The 15,171-nt window shown below is 38.4% G+C and overlaps 1 protein-coding gene across 2 annotated transcripts in view; it reads left to right on the top strand.

Annotated features, from left to right (window-relative positions):
- Window positions 1–375: 375 nt before the first annotated feature.
- anxa11.S (annexin A11 S homeolog) overlaps window positions 376–15,171 on the top strand; it is a 43,946-nt gene continuing 29,150 nt past the window's right edge. The window contains exons 1-2 of one of the 2 annotated variants that reach the window (XM_041570532.1): window positions 376–543; window positions 13,860–13,929. In XM_041570532.1, coding sequence (XP_041426466.1) covers window positions 13,884–13,929 — 46 coding nt within the window. In that variant the 5' untranslated portion in view covers window positions 376–543; window positions 13,860–13,883. 2 annotated transcript variants of the gene reach the window in all.

The raw sequence follows: 15,171 nt of genomic DNA, 5'->3' as shown, positions 1-15,171 counted from the left end.
GTCACTTCTCAATCTATCCTTTAGAAACACCAACAGACTAATGCAGCAAACATTTGGCAGCCACCGCATATAGAAAATTGGGCATATAAGTAAAAGCGTTGGGGAATTCAATGCACATTTACAAAGAAAGAAAGTGCAGCAGCAGTACTGTCAGTAGTTCTTTAAGCATTTTTTTAATACTGATATATTTGGCACATGCTCTAGTTCCCCCTCAGAATATAGATGAAATGCAAATGGCTCATAATTTCCAGGCAGCAAATAAACACACTATGACTTTCGGTAATAAAACACGACACACCTTATGCTAACATTCTTCCTACACTCCATATACACTATTCGCAGCCTGTGCTTGACTTTCCTGGGCGGGCCTGCTGGGAGGCTGGAGCTTTGAGACGGAACTAGGCACAAGGACGGAACTAATTCCAGCAATAACTCCTCCTCCAAAGCTCTAGTTGCAGAGGAAAGAAGCGCTGGCACCAGCCCCACAGAAGGAAAAGCTGCAAAGAAGCGCAATCGGAAGACTGTCGCAGTTAAGGAACTGAAGTAAGCTATGGCTTGTGGGGATCGAGGTGCAAGCAGTGTGTTTGCAGTTTAGTACGATCTGTGGTAGATGTCTGTAGTAGTGTGTCCCCAGCAGTATCAAAACATAATTATATTAGTAATGGGACTGGAACCCCATTGTAGGTGTAGCACTTCCTATGTTATAGCATGAATACAGAAACGTTCATTTGTAATTTTGGCACGAGTAAAATATATTTACAACAGAAATTAATTTACATCATCCAAGAATTCAGGCCAAAAAAGACAGCAGTCACTGGAACTAATTTTTATAAACTGAGTGTAAATGTACGATAGGGAGACGAGCCCCTGACGTTGCAATATTTCATCACAGAACGTGACCGTTAATGCTCGCTCTTTCACACAATTCTGTGGATTTTGCACACTTCCTCAAAAGATGAGGTTTTCTGATGGTAGAAGCTCTGAAGATCAGAATCCTGCTGTTCTTTACTATGGAAATGCAATAATGAAAGCCAAGAAGACCCAGTTGCGCAGGGCGGGGTTCTCGGTTGTTCTGCCAACAGCTGCCTAAAATTACTTAAAGGAACAGTAACATCAAAAAATGAAATTGTACCATTGCTACACAGCAGCTTGTTTGTATGAACTATGGTAGTTTTTCTGAAGCAAACAGATCAGTTTTCGCAGTGCAGGGCAACAGTACATGATATTTTTATTACTTTAAAGGAAACCTGTCACGATTGAGTTAACACTAGGAAGGCAATAAAACTGTTAAACCAAACCACATACCTCAATTTATTAAACTCAAATCTCACTAAATCTCATTTTATATCTACTTTTGAAAATGTCCACGAGATACTGACTGAAGCCCCGACTTTCCTGAAAGTCAGGAGAGCAAGGCATCATGGGTAGAATCAGCCCTGCACACTCCTCTCGCGATATCTCCAGTTTCTGCAGTTGTCAGGGGCTGGAGGACTACAGCGCGTGAATTTGTATAGGAGTTCAAAAGCACACAGAATGGGGAAGCACATCTGTAAAGTTTATCAGCATGGAGGAGGGAGAAGGGAGGGGTTGTCGGATAAGGAGCTCCGTTTGCCGGCATTACAGAGCAGAAATTGCAGGTACCACCTCTATTCGGATAGAGCTGCCAGGGAGCAAGGAAGAACTGACATACTTTGAAGTACTTTGAAGTAGTTCAGTATAAATATCACTGGCTGAAGGCGCAGCATCTGGTAAACAAGGTCGTAGGCAGCAGAATGTAGATTTTGGGGTGCCAAGTAAAGGAAGGAATTTTCTCCATGCCCACTTTCGAACAACACCACGCAACCTTTTAAAGCCACATCACCTTTAAAGTGAAACATTTTACATTTTATACATTTAGACATGTGTATCATAATTTCTACAGGTGTTTTTAGAATTATGTCAGTCTGCATGTGCTGCCTGCCATTGGCTAAAATTGAAACAGTTGTGACGGGTTTTTTTAGCCCGAAAATTTACTTTTCGTTTTTTCCCCTTCAGTCAAAGGTGGTAGTTGTTGATTTGTAGTGTTTTGATTTGGAAAATACCATATCATTTTTACAGACTTGTTTATGAAGCATGGGGGGCATGTGTATAATTTCCTAATCTATTTGCATCCCTTATTAAATGTAAGTACCTACACTGGCAAGACAAGCTGTTGCTAGACATAAGTTGACACTAGCGAAATTTATATATAGAGAGAGAGAGAATCTACTCTAAGTGATAGTATCCATTTTGGTTAAAAATAGAGCATCAATAGAGCAGTTAGCACCCTCCCTTTCTTCCACAATTGTTGAATTGCTAAAGGTCTCAGTACTCTGTTTCATGTTGGTCATTTATTGAACAAGATATGTCTGTGATTAGTGAGATATTAGAAGTGAAAACAGTAGGAATGTTGTATATGCTCACGTGATGGTTAGTATAAATTTTTGCTGTAGAGTGACAGCCTATTAAAGTCGTATAGGAAACACAGGCTGTTAGTTATAAAATCTGTGCTGTCTGATGGTTTGGGAGTCCATCAGGGTAAGGGCACATGGGCAGATTTGGGGAGATTAGTCGCCCCGGCGACAAATCATCTCTTCTTCGGTGCGACAATCACCCTGAACTGCCTTCCCCTACCTACCTGTCAGCTACAATGAAAAATCGCCAGCGGGATGGCACTCGCGGCACTTCGTATTCCGAAGTCTCCTTGTGAGGCAACTTCGAGGCGACTCAAGAAAACAAAGCGCCGAGAGTGACATAAGTTGACACTAGCGAATTTTATATAGAGAGAGAGGCAATCTAAGTGATAGTATCCATTTTGGTTAAAAATAAGGCACCATTCACAATGTGGAACGCAGGGGGCAAAGTGAAAAAAAACAAGGACAATCCACCATTTTTGTGCAGTTAGCACCCTCCCTTTCTCCCACAATTGTTGAATTGCTGAAGGTCTCAGTACTCTGATGTTGGTCATTTATTGAACAAAATATGTCTTTGATTAGTGAGACATTAGAAGTGAAAACAGCAGGAATGTTGTATATGCTCATGTGATGGTCAGTATAAATTTTTGCTGTTAGTTATAAAATCTGTGCTCTCTCCCTCAGCAGTTTATAAAACGTTGGTATTGTGACCTCACGTTAGTAATTTTCTGCTGAAGAGGAAAGCTGGGCCAAATTCTGCTTTACTCAATCCTCCTTCTTACCATCTAAATATAGTACAAGTAGGTTTGTCGCTCACAAAGTCTGCATTCTAGATTTACAGCATTTTTTTAGCAGTGGCAAACTGGTTAGATCAGTGCTGGGAGCTGTTAGGGACAGCAGAGCCAGGTTAGGACAGGTACAACTCTTTCCTTTTGGTGCAAAAAGTAATTAATGCCCGAGGGGCATGCAGTGAGTTGCAAAGCTGAAGGCCTTATACATTTTTGGCAAGGTTTGGGCATTCTTTGAATATAAAAAGTAATTTTATACTAATTGTAATATCTTGTTGAATCTTACATGTTTAGTTAATATTTGAGCTGTTTGTATACTTAATGTACATTATGAAACACTGTTGCACTACTCTTTTAGGAAAGCAAGACACTGGCCCAGGAAAAAAAACAAATGTGTCGCCATGTTTCTTACCTTTCTCAGGCATCCTTAGTGTGAAGTTAGAGCTCATCACAGAATAATTCACCCACTTTCTATTCATTCCTATGGGAATTGTAGACTCATTTCTAATATGCCCCATAGTCTGTATGAAATAATTAAAAAAAGTATAACTGTATAAATATGGATTGAATGATCAAATATTTACATACCTGAATATCACTTCACTTCTGATATTTTAATGAAGAGATCCTTGCACCTCTTACCTCCCAGCTCTGCCTTTTTTTCTTTTTTTACAAAAATGCATTTCATTTATATAGGCCACCCCCCAAAAACTGCCTCCCTAGGCACACATTGACATTAAGAGATCATTTTAATGAGAATACTTACATGGTATGAGATGATTTATCAGAAAACAGGTTATCCAACAAGCTCCAAATGATGGGAAGGTTATCTCCCATCCATCTCCATTTTAAGCAAATAATTCAAATTTTTTTTTAAAAAAAATCCCATTTCACTGATAATAGAACAATAATGTGTACTTGATGGTAACTAAGCTGCATGAATCCACGATGGTGGCAAAACAACCTTATTTGGTTTATTTATTTATTTAAGCAACTTTTCAACTGCTTTTAATTATTTATTTTTTATAGTTTTATAGTTATTTGTCTTTATGTTCTGATTCTTTGCAGCTTTCAAATGGGCGTCACTGACTAAAAAAACAAATGCTCTGTAAGGTTACAAATGTATTGTTATTGCTACTTTTAATTGCTGATCCTTCTATTCAGATTCTCTCCTAATCATATTCCAGTCTCTTATTTAAATCAATGCATGGTTGCTAGGGTAATTTGGGCCTTAGTTACCAGATTGCTTGAAATGCAAATTGAAGAGCTGCTGAATAAAAAGCTAAATAACTCAAAAACCACAAATAATAAAAAAATGAAAACTATTGGCAAATTGTCTCAGAATATAACTCTCTTCGTCATACTAAAAGTTATCGCAAAGGTGAACAACCCCTTTAAATGTTATTAGCAACCATAAGGTATTGTGAACAAAACTAAAGAAAAAGACCATTATCTTCTATTGTCCAGGCTGTTCCTGAGAAAAGAGCAGATTTCAGAGCTCCATTTCCCAGGCAAGGAGTGCTGATGACAGGGCGTGTCTTCACTTATAATGATAAGCTATACAGTATGTCAAGACTTTTACAACCAGTAGTTAAATAAGTTAGGCACTCCCCAGTAAATCATAGAGCATATAAATTCCATATTAGTCTCAGTATGGAAGGATACTTATAGCCTTGTTCATTCCAGTGCTAGGTGTATAGTGCAAGACAGAATTCATGTTTTTTGCCACTTTACATAGGAAATCACATGGTTACCAGGAAATTCTCTCACACAAAAGTCTTTATAAATACAGTGGTGTAGATTCCTGCCCCACAGTACTGGGATTTTTGACCTGGACATTGGCAGCATAAAATCTGTGTTCTCCCCATATTTGCATAAATTAATTCCAGATGTTTCAATGTTCTCCTACAGCCCAAAACATACTGGTAGGTTAACTGACTTCTAATTATATTGGCTCTAGGGTGTATGTCTGTGAAAAAGTAAATGTTAGCCCTGTCAAAGTACAGGCTGACATAGGTATGGGATCCATTATCCGGAAACCCATTGTCCAGAAAGCTCCAAATTATGGAAAGCCTGTCTCCATTATAATCAAATAATCCAATTTTTTAAAAATGATTTCCTATTTCTCTGTAATAATAAAACAGTACCTTGAACTTGATCCAAACTATTATATAATTAATCCTTATTGGAAGCAAAAGCGCCTATTGGGTTTATTTAATGTTTACATGAATTTCTTCTAGACTTAAGGTATGGTGATCCAAATTACAGAAAGATCTGTTATCCAGAAAACCCCAGGTCCCATTCATTCTGGATAACAGGTCCCATACCTGTATATTCTATAAAGAGCTTGTAATATGGATTTTCTTCTCCAAAACTACACACGTTTTGTGTGCCAACAGATCTTTAATCTGTTCTGCATGTTGCCACATAAATTTTGCCATGACATATACCAAAGAGCCAACCAGAAGTATATACTGTAGCTTTCTTTTCTAGCATTACTGGTCTGTAGAGCCAGTTGGTTAACTGGCTTTAGATTTTATACTATTGGGTGCATGGAGGGTTAAATAATGATACACATTGTTTCCGTTGCAAGTAAATACTGTTTATTTTGACAATAGTAGGTCAGACAAGACACATGACAAAAAGTCACATGACTTGGGGCAGCTGGGAAATTGACAATGTGTCTAACCCCATGTGAGATTTCAAAATTGAATATAAAAAAATCTGTTTGCTCTTTTGAGAAACAGATTTCAGTGCAGAATGAATTCTGCTGGAGCAGCACTATTAACTGATTCATTTTGAAAAAAAATTTTTTTGCCATGATAGTATCCCTTTAATAACAGTTTCCACAAAATAGCTCCTGCCTGCTTGTTATAATTATGAGTTCCCAGACTGATGGAAACAATATTCAAATAATTTATACAGGGTCGGACTGGGGGGCCCACCAGGAGCGCTGTCCAGGGCCCCCCTCCTGCCCCAATATGTGGAGAGGGGATCTGGCCCAGCGGGGGCCCATGAGGGTTGGGGCCCACCGGGTTTTTTCCCAGCATCCTGCCGGGCCAGTCCGTCACTGAATTTATTCAGTTCATTTTGCTTGACTAACATGATAAAATAGGATTTGGAATAATTTTTTTAGGCGACGGGTCCCCTTTAAGGCAGCATTGATTGCAAATGCCTAAATATAATTGTGATTGGTTGGGCTGTTAAAATATATACCAGGTGGCAACCTCACACATGTGGGGTACTGTGTAGATACAATGAAAAACTGTTGTAATGGAATATAGCAATATATAGGACAAGGAAAGTCACTTTTAGGTGGAAACTTTCTTTCAGCGTATTTGGTTTGGTGGTCTGAGACTGGTGCATGGGCAGTAAAATAAAATGTCCAACACTCTACAGAGTATTTGCCGTTCTTCGATCGTAGCAACAAACCCCTGAGAGATGGAACAAAGGTGGTGGCATAGTACTCACTTAGAAGGTACCCTAGGCTGGTTCATATCAGAGAAGAGGGACACTTTTTTTTTAGGTATACACCTAAAACACCTTTGCTAAAAATAAACACAGTAAATAGGACTTTTTGCCTATTGATTTAATAAAAAAAATCTTTTTTCCTATTTTTTGCAATTCTAGCGCTCCTATTTTAAAGCTGTTTTTTTTTTCACTCAACATCTGCTCTCCTCCCTTTTTAAACAGTTCAATTTGTTCTTTATCTGCCTTTAAACAAACAGACCCCAGCCTTTTCTATGCAGCAGGTTTGAGCAGCTCATTATTAGGGATTATTAGGTGTGGGGAAGGAAATCACGTCTTTTTGTCACAAAACAAGGAAGTAAAAAAATGTTTTCCCCTTCCCACCACTAATTTGCATATGCAAATTAGGATTCGGTTCGGTTTTCGCCCAAATCTTTCGCAATGGATTCGGGGGTTCGGCCGGATCCAAAATAGTGGATTTGGTGCATCCCTACTCATTATCAGAGGGTTTTTAAGAAATAACAAAAACCATACCTATTTCATAGAGCAATTAAAACAATAGGCCTGCAGAAAAAAATGCAGGTTGCTCTGTTCTTAGTCTGTGTTTTTCTTCAGGAAGAGTGAAGGTATTCTGCTCTCTTTCACATCTCAGTGTGTCTGCACTGAACAGTACAGCTTCCGAGATACACGGTGCAGAAACTGCCCGAAAATGCTTGCTACACTGTTTCAGTGGATTATTCAATTTTCTAGGCCGTCCCATTAAAAATATATGGTGCTCGATTAAGACAGAGGTAATCTGAAATGAACAGTAACACCAAAAAATAAGTGTTTAAAACACTTGAATTTTTTGGTGTTACTGTTCCTTTAATCCCCAAACTGATAAAACTGGCATGTTTGCTTCACAAACACTACTATAGTTTATATAAACAAGCTGCTGTGTAGCCATGGGGGCAGCCTTCAAGCACAGGATAGACAGTAGATAAGTAGATAAGTGCCCCCCTACAAGTTAAAAAAAGAACTTTGGTTCCCAGGCCCCCCCTACAAGTTTTGGTAGTTAGGGCCCCCTACAAATTAAAGAGAAAAAAACATAGGTGGCCATGGACCCCCTACAAGTTTAAAAAATAACATTGGGGCAAAAAAAAGCATCATTGGTCAGGGCCCCTATAATTTATTAAAAAAAGCATTATTGACCAGGGCCCCTATCAATTATAAAAAAAGCATAATTAGCCAGGTCCCCTATAAGTAGTTAAAAAAAGCATTATTGGCCAGGGCCCCTATAAGTTATTAAAAAAACATTTGGCCAGGGCCCCTACAAGTTATTAAAAAGAAACATTTGGCCAGGGCCCCTACAAGTTATTAAAAAAAAAAACACATTTGGCCAGAGCCCCTACAAGTTAAAAGAAAACTGCACTTACCTTAGCCAGGGAGCTCAGGTGCTTGTATCTTCAGTTTCCTGTGCTCTGATTCGCCAGTGAAATGTAAGTTCCGGTAACGCCGCATGGCAATTGGATAAACTAGAGGGGAGGTTCAAACTTTACCCATCCAATCCCCATGTGGCTTTACCGGGACTTACACTTCATGGCAAATCAGAGCACAATAAGGAAGATAGTTGTCATCGGAGCTCCAGTCCTCTCTCCCTTCAGAAGTCTGGAGCTCACTGATGGCAAGGGCCCTGCTCTGCAAGTAAGTGCAGCACGGCTGGGCCCCCCTTAACTCCCCAAACCATCAGGGCCTGGGACAGCAGTACCCTCTGTCCCCCCCCATTGGCGGTCCTGCACGCAGGTGCCAATAATATTATACAAAACTCAGTATCAATACATGTGTATGGTGACCTGCAAATACTAATTTATATCCATTTACTACAGATAATGTAATGGTCAGTTCTGGGATTGGACAAAATACCAATTTTTTATTTATCTTGTTTTTTTAATTATTAATATTTTTATTTCTGCAGAACTCATGTTGCTAAGGGCTTCATTACCATAGCAGCCCAGCTTTGAAAACAGTATGGAAGATAAATAATTGATATCCTTGAAAACATAATCAATACCAAAAAGACCAATAATATCATTAAATAACAGTATCATACATTTAATATTATGTATGTATATTTTTATTGAGAGTTTTGCCTAAGTGCTGGCAGCAAACAGGCTAAAGCATGTCGGGTAAATCGCCAGAAAAGAGGTGGTAGCTACTGAAGGCATCTTTGAAAGCACTGCTCTTCACATCTAAAGAGCTGCGGTTTGCTGTTACAGAAGCCCAAAATATAGTACAGTATGGCATTTCTAGTATTTATCTTTGTAAAGCTGTAGCGCTCGTTTAAAAAATAAGCAAAGTTAAAGAATTATAATTGCTTACCTGATACCCTTGGCTGTTGCTCCTGATAGAAGAAAACTGTACTGGCCTTGGCATACTTCTGTACAAGCACCACATTGCGATCTTCTTCACCTCTTTCTGCTTCTCAGCGGGTGCACATGTGCATTAGCATAAGAATTCAAACTTTAAGCTGAAAGAAGTAGTGTTCACTGTACTGCGCATGTGCTGACCTGAGGCAACAGAAGAATAAAGTAGTGGAAAAAGAAGGCGATCCTATAGAAATACCCCAGGCTTGTGCAGTTTTCAGCAAATAGGAGCACCAGCCATGGTTATCAGGTAAGTTATTATAATCACTGGGGGTGTCTAGTTTTTGCCCCTTCCCAGTGATTTTAACTTTCTTTGTTCTGTAAGATTAAATAAATAGGAAGTATCCCAATTGGAAACGTTTTTTTATTACTCTTTATATACGTAGAATAGTTATTATTATTCTTTATTTAGAATAGTCTTCTTTTATTTAAGGGAGAGATTAGAGATTACACTGTGTATCATTCACCATCAGTCTCTGGTCCAGCAGAGCTTACATTCTAAGGTCCCTATCACACACAAACACATTACGGTCAATTTAATAAGAAACCAATTAACCTATCAGTTGCTAGGCAAGTGAATACATGTTTATCAAGCTTTGCCCATTTGATATGTGTGGTTGGAAATGCTGGCAGCTGCTGTAAATTAAACACTCCCCATGTGCTTAAGGGCTCTTACACATGAGCGTTCTGACCTGCGCTCCCCTGCGTTCCGTTTTTTGGCGTTCAGCCGCAGGGGAGCGCAGGAATAGACGCAAGTCATTATTTGAAATGGGGCTGTACTCGCTTTTTATGAATGTTTACTGTGAAGACATGCTTTGCAATGGTTACAGGTCACTTGTGTGCAAAAATCCAAACATTAAGCTGGTCATACATGCCCCACACATGCTTCTCACTCAGTCCTTCACAGTCACTTATGACCAATTTCTGGCCTGTTAAAAATCAGGGGAATATCTTCTCCACATGGTTCTGAAGAAGCCCCTATTATCATACAATCTTTGAGACAGGGACCAATATGATTGCATAAGATGATTTGGCTTATTTAATTTAGCCATACTATGGCAGAGACTAGTAAGTTGTATAGGTGTTTAAAGGAAAGCTTATTTTTTTAAAATTCAAGTTCTATATGTTTATTAACATATTTACCTTTAGAGAGGATGGAAGTAAATCTCACTACAAAGTTGATCGAGGGACTGGTCCAGCTGCTCTCTTCGGGACCTATTTACAAACATTTTTTTCACAAATCTCTAAAAATGTGGTTTTTTTTCCTTTTATCTAAAACTCTAAAAATGTTATATTTATCAAGTGTAAAAACCACGAAAAACTCTAATACAAAAATTTGCCAAGTAAAAGTTGTTGAGATCCTATAGAAGTCAATGGGACCACCACTGATCCTATTGGCCCATTTTTATTCAATTTAGACTTGTGAGAGAGTTTTTCAGATTTTTTGTAGTAATTGCCAGAAAGACTCAAATAGGATTTTTGAGGGTTTTTCTATTTTTATTCGGATCAGGATTTTTTTTTTTTCATTCGCACCTTTTATATTCAGATACATTTCATGACATACATGGTTTTAGGGAAAGTGAGTTTATTTGTGGTTTCTAAAACCTCTTAAATGAGAATGTTGATAAATGGGGCCTCCCAGAGTCATGAAGAAAAGTATTTTCCTCTCAAATTAGAGAGGCTTTGGATGGGTTTTGTAGTTAACTTTCACGGGTTTATAAACATGTTTTGTTACTGTGTTATGTTGTGAGCCAGTGCCCTGCCCTCAAGGGATTTGTGTGCATATCAACACCAGAAATTGTATTAATAGGCATGGTGACAGGAAATCTATATATATAAAGTAAATTGTCACTTGAAAATGACAGAGCAACTGAATACTGGTGCTTTGCTGGTGAAAGAAATGTATTCCAACAAACTGCAATAGAAAGAAACATGAAAGTCCCACAGAATTTACTTCTGGATGCATATTCACAATTAACATTATCACCTGTTATTTGCATAGTTAAATTTGTGGGCTGTTTCAGAAAAAAAGTGAATTTTGTTTATTTTTTGTAATTCTTTAACTCTTTGGGCCTAACATAATACAGACACTAGGCATGATAAGGTGATTTTACGAGAGTATTGTAAAGCGAATTCCTGGTGAAAAATAGAAAGTAACAGATGTAAATTAGGGGTCATTTAATTCCTTGACACAAGTAAAAGAGAACTAAGGGGCACCACAAGTTAGGCGATGGGGTGAGAGAAGCTGGCTCCAAACGGCTTCTCATAAATTTGTTGCTGGGAAACTCGGACAATGCTGTATTCATGCAGAAAGCACAAGTCCTTGTGCTCTGTTGCTGCTATGAAGATGCCAGGGTTGCCATCAGAAACATTGGGGCCTCACACAAGTTATTTATATGGCATCTCCCTTGAACACAAGTGTGCAGTACTTATATTTGGCCACACCCCTTTTGTGAGCTACACAAATGATCAACTAGCAGGTAGGTAGGTTTTGCAGGGACAAAATATTGAATTTGTGGGACTGATAAACATCTGCAATACATATCTGCAATAAATGTTCACTGAAAATGTAAGGGGCCTGACGATGTTTCTGTGGGACCCAATAACCAGTTATTTCCCTGCTGAAATTTTATGTAGAAGATGTTGATCTTTTTTTGTAAGCAATTGTTACTTGAAGTTCCTAAATATATAAATCAAAGCATTCCAAGTGTTCACCATAAACATTAATAGTTACTCACCATTATAGGAGTATAGGAGGGCCCAGGTGCAACAGCCCTGAGCCTACAGCATAGGGAGTGGATAAACTAAATAAGAAAACATTTTGGCACTTCAGGCATGTAACATTTTTTTATTAAAGCACATGCATACTTGTTGCCATAACAGCAAAAAGAAAAGACATAAGAACGGTCACCTGACCTCTTTCCTGAACAGAGCGATGTAAGAAAAGGGTTTTATTTTGGTTCTGAACAATCTCACTGACCAGGTATAGTTAGAGAACTGACCAGTAGGTGGCATTGTTGTTAAAAAAATTATATATATATATATATATATATATATATATATATATATATATATATATATATATATATATATATATATAATTTCTTTTTTTTTTGTTAAATAATAATGTAAACTGCTAACATGCTTAGAAAAGCACCCATCTACAAGCAGGGAAATACAAATATTGGATTTAATCAGACGCAGTCTGCAAGAAAGTTGATCTTTTGATCTTCCAGCAATACAATGAGCTCAAGTATAAAGCCAAAACTTAGGGGGCTTTTATCAAAATCCTAAATGTTCTCACTATTTTCTGAAAACCACCCCTAACAGATCCGCACTGACTTTCCTCTCCTATTATCAATAAATATTCATGAAAATCTCCTGTACAGGAAAAGACTCGATAAAGTTGTGAAAAAAATCCAAATTGTACGATTTGGATTTTTTGCCGAAAAATTCAACTTTTTTTCCGGATTTGATGCCTGAAACCACAAAATCTTTGCAATATTGAACGAAACCAGATATCGGGATATCTTCAAAATGTTGACTTCTACATGAACTCAGCAGGTCTGAGTTGCAGTACCGTATATACCCGAGTATAAGCCGAGTTTTTCAGCATCCAAAATGTGCTGAAAAAGTCTACCTCGGCTTATACTCGGGTCAGCGGTACCCGACCGGAGTAGCTGAGATTGCAGTCACTTTTAATCATTCCTATACCAACAGTACACTTGGGGAGAGACTGCAATATCCCACAATGCCCTCTGTTGGTTATATGAAAGAATAACAGTGCGCCCTCTGTTGGTTATATCAAAGAATAACAGTGACTGCAATATCACACAGCGCCATCTGTTGGTTGTATGAAAGAATAACAGTGCGCCCTCTGTTGGTTATATGAAGAGAATAACAGTGACTGCAATATCACACAGTGCCCTCTGTTGGTTATATGAAAGAATAACAGTGACTGCAATATCACACAGCGCCATTTGTTGGTTATATGGAAGAATAACAGTGACTGCAATATCACACAGTGCCCTCTGTTGGTTATAGGAAAGATTAACCGTGATGGCAATATCAAACAGCACCCTCTGCACATGGTAGTGGGACAATGCACACAGTAATCAGTTTGGCAATTCTCTGTCACCATCAACTTTGCAAAGAAGTCCGGTTGATCGATGGGGGGGTCGCTTTGGCAGAATGTGCGCTGCTGGGAGACAGGGCTGTAGTTGTGTCTAGGCTTATACTAGAGTCAATAAGTTTTCCCAGTTTTTGTAGGTAAAATTAGGTACCTCGGCTTATACTCGGTTCGGCTTATACTCGAGTATATACGGTACTTTTTTTATTCGGACTTTTAACACAATCTGGGTTTAATAAAGCTCCAAAAATTCCCTTTAACAGTTCGAACAGAAAAAATTGCACTTTAGTAAATAACCCCCTTAATGTCCTGGAATGGCTGAGTCAGTGTCCAGATTTCAACCCAACAGAAAATTTGTGGCTGGATTGAAAAATGCTGTCTCCATGCAAATTGGCAGGGCTTGAGCAGTGGTGGAAAAGAGAAACTGGCAACAATTGCATTGTCCAGATGAATACTTCTTATAGAAGCATTGTATTTATTTTACAATGTATGCCTGGATTGCTTTAATTAGCCTAAGGTGGGGGGAAGGAGTTGCTGTGTGGATACTAGTTATAAAAAACTAAATTTCATTTTTAAAATATAATTTTATAAACAACCCTTTGGTTAAATTTGTCTGTAATACAGAAATTTATAATTTCAGAAAGGACTATCAAATCCCAGCTAAATGAGCTACCCAGGATACCCGGGTGGGTTTCCACCAGTGCCCACAGGTAAGTAAAAACTATTTTTTACATTTTGCTTCTGTATTTCAGAATTGCATATTTTCCATATGATTTCAGTTTATTTGAGGCTTATGTCAAACCAGAAGATACAAAAAATGTCTCCAGTGTTAATAAATACACTCCTAAGTTTGCCCAGGTACAGCATACCATAGCAACCAATTAGCAGGTAAAATTTACAGGTCACCTATTTAAACACAAACATCTTATTAAATGCTATGGATTACAGCACCTGGACAAATTTAGTGCCTTCTATTATGTATTGGGGTTAGTGTATTTTATTATGTAGACTTTCTACATAAATCTTGTGTAAATAAAGCCTTGATAAGGGTAAATGTTGAAAACGTAGTGTATTTTTCTGAACAACTGCAGTTGCGGTTGTGGGGAAATGACCACAGTCATTACGTGAATTTGTGCCAATAACTAAAAGTACTTGCATACTCTTGTCAAAATAGGTTAGAGGCCCCAACATTAGCAAAGTCCTATTAAATGACATCAAACTCAACACAAAGTACTCTGTAAACCCTGGGTTTCAGAACTACTCCTTAACATTAATGCAATTACTCCAGATTTTGTGAAATTTCAGTAGATACCAACTGTTCATATAGGTAAGCTGTGCCAGCAGGATCAAAGCTTTTACCAAGTCCTTGGAAGTGGAAGTGTACTTGCCCGATTGCCATTTTGGAGTCAGGAAGGATTCTTTTCCCCCCTCTGAGGCAATTTGGAGAGGCTTCAAATGGGGTTTGCCTTCCTCTGGATCTACTAGCAGTTAGGCAGGTTAAAATAGATTGAATTTGGTGGTTGTGTGTCTTTTTTTCAACCTAGCTTACTATGTATGTTACTATGTACTATGTATAAATAAACATTACTACACAGGACCCGTGATCATCTCACACTTTAGGTGATGCAACTGCACCAGGGGCCTGCTCCACTAGTGGGGCCCACTGGGAGACCTGTGGCAAGAGTCCACAGAAGCCAATTTACCCTATCATTCAACCTTAAAGGGGACATATAGCATACCATGGTATCAATGCATCAAACCATGTAAAATAATGTAAACTAGAAGAAATAGTTTTTATTTTAATACCTTTTGGGTCAAAAACATCTGCATTAGTTTGAAAACTGTGCTCAGCCCCCTCCCCATTTGCAACTTCCTGTCCAAGACTCTCTAGTATCTGAGTCTACACCTGCTGGCTCTTTCTGCCTAAGCTATAGAACACCAGCCAGTGAGGG

This window comes from Xenopus laevis, chromosome 7S (assembly GCF_017654675.1).
Source record: "Xenopus laevis strain J_2021 chromosome 7S, Xenopus_laevis_v10.1, whole genome shotgun sequence".
Classification (NCBI taxonomy): Eukaryota; Metazoa; Chordata; class Amphibia; order Anura; family Pipidae; genus Xenopus; species Xenopus laevis.
This window is presented reverse-complemented; position numbering and strand designations above follow the sequence as displayed.